Here is an 8,033-nt window from a genome sequence, read left to right on the forward strand (position 1 = left end):
CATCATGTTTATGTGTGTCCCCCACAATAACTTTCAACCAGTTGACAGATTTTCAAATGCTGGGATAGTACCTTACATTAGGCCATGACCATTTCCTTCCACATCCTTTCCAATTCACTATCATCCTCTCATTCAACACTGTATAGTCTGAGCTACTGAAAAAGTGTCATTAAATAAACCACAAACAAACTTATGTCAAACTCGATGTTGAATATTGTGCTTACTACGTGCCACCACACCTCTGTGTGCGCGCGCTTATTATTATTATTGTTGTTGTTGTTGTTGTTGTTGCTGCTGCTGCTGCTGTTGTTGCCATCAGTAATATCAACATAATGGTCATGTGAACTTCCAAGGCAGGAGCAACACTAACTTTGCTTAATGTGTGGTCCTAAAATATTGTCTAGTACTAGATCTGCAAGAAACATGCAGCTTTTTCAAGATACTCTTTTGTAGAATGTATATGCACAAATCTCTATTTAGCTTTCTGTTTGCTGGTAATATACGAGTTAATGAACCATTGGAGTGATGTAAAATTTTGTATGTGAATAGATCACAAAATTACCTATACATATAGTGTTTAACATTTTCATATGTTAACAATTACAAACATGGTGGCTGCACAAAAAGTTTTATAATTGACAAAACTTGGTGTAATGGGAGTTTGTGCTGGTGGAAATTGTGCTAAAATAGATTGTTAATTTATAGTTTCTGCTATACTTATTATAGAGATTGAAGCTTTTAAAGGAAAATAACATCCTAAGTTTTACCTTTTAACTTCTCATTCTTAATTTGTGTGATGTAATTTGTTTTCAGTGTCATGTGGTGGGCACAAGACTGGCGTTTGTTTTCATCAAGATGCATTCTTTGTGGATAATCACAGCAACACAACACCCAAACTTCCACCAAAACCATTCATCAGCAGTAAACCATTGCCACCCCCTGCAACTGCTCATTCGCATGCCCCTCCACCTCCAGCGGTGTTCCAATTCAACGGCAGTCAGAGCTAGTGAAACCATAATTTCCTTTTGCATCGTTACTCCCTCTCCTACCAACTCTCATGTAACTGTGGCTGTTACATTAGGTAATCACTGTTCCTAAAACCCCATGCTATAGCACAGAATCCATATTGATATGTTCCTGCCTTCATTCAGCTAAAACCTAATGGAAAACTTATACCATATCATTTTGACCAGGCTGTATTACCTGGTATAGTTTTATCCTTTGCCGTGCTATTTAAATTCACTCTTTCCTGATGTTATCTTACTAGTTAATTTAACTCTTTAAAGCTGAAGTTTGTCTAAATAATATTTAAGAATTCAGTCCATACCACGAAGGAAAACAACACTTCATCATTATAAATGTCAAGTGGCTAATGGCATTTGAGGAAATTATTGCTGCTGTCACTAAGCAGCATACAAAATCCGTAAATACATAATTCAGAGTCAATGATTATTAAAGCAGGTGGTACAGATAGTTCTCATTGGGCTTTAAAGGTTTAAGTGCCCTTTATGTACTAAATTAAGTACAGAAGGAGACTTCAACAACTTTTAATTTTACTGTGGCTTAATGCATTAAGTATGATAAAGGGTTAAGATTTGGGACATTTCTTACCCTGTTCAGTTATTTTCAGAGCACTATGAGAAGTTTAATTATTAAGTGTTGCAATTTTGAAATGAATTATTGCAGAAACAGAACTGCAGTTTTTTATCAAAACAGATACCAGTTGCAGTAAACTTCCAGTATTTGTATATCTAAGTGTTCTATCTTGGATTAAGGTTCACTCAATCTATTGATCAAGAAAGCTGCTGTCCAAAAAGTGTGAATGCGAGGGAAGTAGTGAGGTGGTGCACCATCTATTGGAACACTTCCAGCACATACATGGTGCAGAGCAGTGTTCTCCATTGAAGATAGTTTTTGTTGTAGGCTCTTTAAAAAAAGAAAGGATTAATTGAACATGGCGTGATTTACCCAGGATCATTGTGTGGTCCACTTGGATTAAAATAAATTGTAATCATGCTTATGTACAGTATCTTCATTATATTTTCTTTCTTTCACACACACACACACCAGTTGTGTCTGTTGTTAGTTCAATTTATTTTTGGCGTGTTTAATAACTTTGTCAGAAGCTCTGACTATATAGAGGTGAATGATACGATGATCACTGAGTTATGAATTGGAAAGTATATGGAAGGAAGCAGTCATGGTGTACTTTAATCTACTACCCAAGATTTGAACCCAGGATGTTCAAATACAAAGCAGGAGGGCTAACCACTCAGCTCTGACATTTGGTTCCACACATGTGAAGCATTGCAAATTCTATCAAGGAATGTCTTGTTCTTTTCAAAGTAAGAAACCATTTGTAAGGCAAACAGTCTTATTGATTCTTGATTTGTTTACATTATCTTACAGACCAACTAACACTTGTAAGCATGCAATTTTGGTCTTATGTACAGGAGAACATCCTGTGCAGTTGAGAATACAGTAGGCCTAATTCTGAACCTGTAAGAGCTATAAAATGTTTTACTTACATATTCCATTGTGTCCTGGCACACTGTCCCGTGTGGAGACTCACGTTATTACAAGCTGTGTCCTGTCTTTTTCAGGCAGTTGTCACATATCTCATAATAAGTCTGTAAATTGATGCTGTTTGGTTAAAACTAGCTCAGCCAGGAGGCCCAACAGAGTAGGTGTTTGTAAGATTTGAGGTTTTCACAGCGCTGTGTAGTCTGGTCGATGTTAACCAATGTTTCAGAGGTCATACTGCCTCTGTCATCAGGGCAATGAATATGCCAATAGGGTGGGTGGGCCAGTATGACCTCTGAAACGTTGGTTAACATCGACCAGACTACACAGCGCAACAACTCAGAAGACAAATCTTCAGAGTAGGTGTTTACCTTCCCACTGGTCACCTAAAGACAGAAGTAGAATGAACTTCTGAAATGTTGTGGTTAAAAAAGTTGGATGAAATCCAGCACACATTGAGGTGGTCTAGTTTCTTCATGTTTTGGTTTTCTCAGTACAGCACTGAATCTTTGTAGAAATGTACAGTTACCTCTTGAGTTGTGTGTTCCATTTTTGATTCTTTTCCAAGTGCATATGGCTGCAATTTATGATCCTTCAAATCAGTCCATCCCATATATGAGTAACACTCATTTATACCACTTACATCTTTAGTTTCCTCACTTGGAAATCGTAATCATTGTATCACTGAAATATGGTTGTGAATATATACTGGCTTTTTTTCCTCCTCTCCCATCCATTTCATCACTTTTTGAATATAAATAACAACTTGTTTTACCGTCTTTCAGCTTTGCCCCTCCTACAAGTTTAGGCACATTTTCCTGCAGTTACAGTACCATTTTTCTTTCAAAGAGTATAGAGATCTGGCTAGTTGTAGAATTGTATTTCCAAAATTTGTGTCCATGTCCAAATAGTGATTCCAAACATTTTACAACTCCCATACTTGTGTTTAGACTTTTAGCTAGGATAACACTGATAATTGTTAGATCTGTTGTATTTCCACTGCATACTGCAAATTTCCTTAGGCATTCTGTATGCAAACCATAAAGTTTAGAGGATTTTATAATGAACTTAGCAACCTTTAAAGGCATATAGAATCTCAGTCTCCTTAACATAATTTTGGATTTATCTAGAGATATGTTTTTCTTCAGTCTATAGGGTCCAAAATTTAGCTTGTATGCCTTTAATGCTGTTGAGACAGACTTGGTGGAACCATTGTTTTGAGGAAATTAGGACTGTAAGAATCATCAAGTTTTTCCATTGTCGTTCACTCTCTGTTCTCCCAATCTTTTTTGTTGCTTCACCCACTATTTCTTCTGTGATTTCCTTATTTTCTGAGTTGTTCACGTAAGGATCACTGTAATAACAAGCAGAAACATCTACCTCACTCTGACAATTTCATAATGTTTCATGATAGTTCTAAAACTTTCAGTGTTTTACCTGTTTCTTGGCCTCACAATGTACAGGTGCATTGTATCGAATTCTACTACGCAGTTGTAAAATATACTGCACCATACAACTCTTGTGTATGCATACAAGAGAACAAACTTGATCAGAGGGAATCGCTGTGTTTCAAGATATACTGTGAAAGCTAGTGTGATCTTTTTTATTGTTATTATGGGATGAGATTGTATCTCTGTTTTTCTGTGGCTGTTAATCCCAGATGGTACACGAGTGAATATGGAGCAATGGTGAAATATTGACGGGAAAAGCAAAAACTCGAGAAAATGTGTCACAGTGCCAGTTTGTGTACCACAAATCCCACATGGACTGCCCTAGGAGTAAACCCAGACCTCTGTGGCTGGAAGCTGGCAACTAATTGCCTGTGCTATGGCATGGCATAGTTTGGTTTTTACTCTGAAATGGCAAAACATTGAGTTTTTGTATATTGCTGCAGTTGTCAAATGCATTGTTTTTCTCAAATATTTCCTGGATGGATGAGTTAATAATTGATTACCCTAGATACAGATGTCTTAACTCTGCTAGAAATTGTAATGGTGTGAATTTTAAGCCCCCTATCTCTTTCCTAGCATAAACTAGAATACAAAATAAGATGGTGTTTGATAATAGAACAACATATGAAAGAAAATTAAATATGTAACACCCATTCCGCATTTATTTTCTAAGTATGACATAAAAATATGCCAGGATAGCTGTTCCACCAGTGTATAGTTTACCAGCAAATGATCACTAAGTCAGTTCATTTCCACATTATAATTCAAATAATTTTTGTTCTTGTTTGTTTGATTTTATGAGTATTTTAATTTATTATTGCCTTATTGTTGGTTAATTGTTGTGGGACTATGAAATATAATGATTTTTTTAATGTTTCCTCACATCTGTCAATTAAGATACATAGCTGCCTTAATATTTAAATATCAGTACAGGACATTGGATACTCTTTTTAGTATTTAGTTCTTAGAAGGAAATAGAAAGGTATAGTGTTCAAATCCATGTCTACTGTTCTGGTAAATTTTTGAGCCTTTATTTTCAAAGTGTGTTAATTGCTCACATAATTTGAATTATTTTAATCATGTTTTTTTTCCGCTGAGTGTTGTATACTAATATATGTTGAGTTCATATGAGGCATTTAAAAGATAAGGTTATCATTACAAAGAAAAACAAAATCTGTGAAATAATGAACTCCATACAGATGGGTCCTTCAGAATCTGACAATCACTCAGCTAGTCAAAATCTCCACAAATCTAAGGCCTTGTGCAGTATTTCATAACATGCTGTTTGTTATGGTTGATGTTGTAGGAGTTGTTAACAACCCCCAAAATGGAGAACCACCCCTTGCCATCGATCCACAACTGCTTTTTCAGTATACTCTCAGGTACCCTCCATGTCTGGTTGCCTTTTCCTCCATCTGCAACCTGACAGTTTGGCATTATGTGGTGACAAAGAACCCACTTAACCAGTTGTAAATTAAATGAATGTTTGAATATACACATTTCATGTTGTTAGATGAAAGTTCTTTTAAATGTGCCAAAGGACATTTATTTTGGAATGCATTCATGGATTGTCTCAAATAGATCCATATAAATGCTTACAAGTACATCCACAGATTCCTGGCTCAAGGAGTTAATAATCATCAATAAATAATCCATATTTCTTGGCTTTTTGTTGCTTAAACTTTTTCATAAGGCATTCCCCATTGTGAATAATTAGCTTAAGTTACAACATTCTTTGGGTTTTGTGCTTGAACATATCCATACCCAAAAGAAAATAATAATAATCTGTGGTGTAACAGCCATCTGAGAGCCAAAGCCGACTAGTTGGCTGCTGGCCCCACGTTCACATACCTAAGCAGAGGTGAACGATCATCCAACCAGATAAAGGGTGATGTGTGGTCAGCACGACGAACCCCCAGCCATTGCTAGTTTTCATGACCAGATTACACTACCCATTGTAACTCCCCCAATTCCTCATGATGCTGGGGTGGCACCGGTCCCATACACAGGTCGAAAATCTCGTGAGAAATTTCTTTCCCCGAAACTCAAACCAGCGCGCATTCCGTATCATCGGTCCAAAGCATGATGCCTCAGACTGCGCGGCTCCGGCGCGGGACAAAGAAAATAATTGCATGAACATTATTCTGTTTTTGTTACATAAATATATATTTTTTAGTTAATGTGCCAAGGTGAATAATTTGTTTAAACGTCATCTTGGTTTTGTTGCATGAACATTATTGTGAGCTATGCCCAAAAGCAGCAAATAATTGTGCAAAATCTATTGTATATACAATCTGTTAAGGAATTCCTCTGCCTCCCACTCCTGCTCCATAAAGATATATTATGTATGTACATAGAAAAGGTAATTTGAACCATTGTCTGTTTTTCTATATGAATTTTTCTTTAGTAAAGATATCCACAAGAAGAATTGGCACATTTAATATGTAGTTTCAGGTGTCATTTTGAACAGTATAGCCACCATATATTAATTAATTAACATTACATATGTTTTAAAATTACAGGTATAGTTTGCAACACTCAAAATGATATGGTATCTGTTGACAATGGGTAACAGCTTGAAATACAAGTGACTGTAACATACGTTAAGTATTGTAACTAGGTTTTGTACCTGTACTAGTCAACCCAACTTCCTCCAGGCTCCTTGTTTCATCCTTTCTCACAATGACATCCTAGTGTCATCATCCAGACAAAATTATTGCTATTTGTTAGCCATCCAGGCAGCAACATTAACCAGGTCTTCTGTGTAGAATTCTGAATTTACAGCAGAACAGAAGGTTGGCAGTCCAAAGACAGTTTGAGTGACAGCTGTTGTGGATTGTAGATAATGAATGTAAATATTGTAATTCTAGTGAGGAAACTGATGACAGAATGTAGATACTAGCCTTTGTAAATAATGAAAACCAGGTCATGAGTGCAGGGAGTTGAAGGTACTACAATGAAATGTAATGCTGTGTTGAGTGATTCAAGTCATGCCTATCCCCTACACAGTGTTAAAGTGTAAATACTGATTATATTATGCCATCCCTGCCCCTGTGGTCTGGAACAATATATGTTTATGGGATAGAAGTGGAAACTTTTAAGAAAATATTCCGTTTCTCACAAAAAAAGGAACCAGACTTAGTGTTGTGTATTTGTATAGGTGATTTCTGGTATGTTTGTATGTATGTGTGAGAAGAGAGAACTTTTGATGCTGATTAAGAGTGATAATTGTTCAATTTTTTTTGGTATCTCCTACTGATAAAAGATGTCATCCAATGGAGTGCTATAAACAGTGAAAGTTAAAGGCCTGTAATATAATGTAGTCTCTGATTTTTGAAGCATAATTATTGAAAGTGAAGTCTATGAATTTTTTTATAAAAATCTTTATGTGTCAATAATGAATTATATTGTGTATATCAAATCAGTTATGTAAAAAAAAGATATATATTGAACAGAGAGGGAACAAAATGTGGCTAATCTGTTGTATGTTTCAGTAACTTCACACCAGTACCTATCTTAAATCCAGTCCAGGTTTCCTTACACATTTCACAATAATGCTTTCATGTAGCTGTTGAGCAGAGTACATAATGGAATGATCATGTTAGTTTGTTCACACATCTTCAGTATATTTTGAAATTTTGTATTGAGGGCCTGCCCTTAAATTTGCTTTGTAAATATTTTGATTTATGTTGGTCTAATATAGTCTTTGTTTTAAATGATGCTAAAATTGAACATGGAATTTCTAAAGATTGGCTACCATACAAAATTCTACAAAGCCCATTTAATTTTAAATCTTTGAATTAAGTTTATATGTAATGTAATCTGCATACATAAAAATCAAGTATGCCAAGGAGTTCATGTAGTACAGACACATGAAATGTGTACAGAATTTATAGGGGGAAATGTCTGGGGAAAGATGATGGAGGATATATTGAGATGGATCTTATGGAAATGGGTTATGATAATTGAAGGTATATGCTACTGGCTGGTGGATTTAGTATTGACACTGCTGATCCTTTGGCATAGTTCACTTGTAGGGATAGAACTGGCATTAATAAT

At 35.7% G+C, this 8,033-nt stretch overlaps 1 protein-coding gene across 3 annotated transcripts in view; it reads left to right on the top strand.

Moving 5' to 3' along the window:
- The window catches only part of Sos (Son of sevenless guanine nucleotide exchange factor), a 41,284-nt gene extending 33,833 nt beyond the window's left edge, over window positions 1–7,451 (top strand). For all 3 annotated transcript variants that reach the window (XM_022070486.2, XM_087351224.1, XM_087351225.1), the window contains one exon: window positions 814–7,451. In XM_022070486.2, the coding sequence (XP_021926178.2) occupies window positions 814–1,007 (194 nt within the window). In that variant the 3' untranslated portion in view covers window positions 1,008–7,451. The remainder of the gene's footprint in view (window positions 1–813) is intronic.
- Window positions 7,452–8,033: the final 582 nt, after the last annotated feature.

The sequence above is a fragment of the Zootermopsis nevadensis genome, unplaced genomic scaffold (assembly GCF_977971745.1).
Source record: "Zootermopsis nevadensis isolate Lab colony 2312 unplaced genomic scaffold, Znev_1.0 Znev_ptg000018l, whole genome shotgun sequence".
Classification (NCBI taxonomy): Eukaryota; Metazoa; Arthropoda; class Insecta; order Blattodea; family Termopsidae; genus Zootermopsis; species Zootermopsis nevadensis.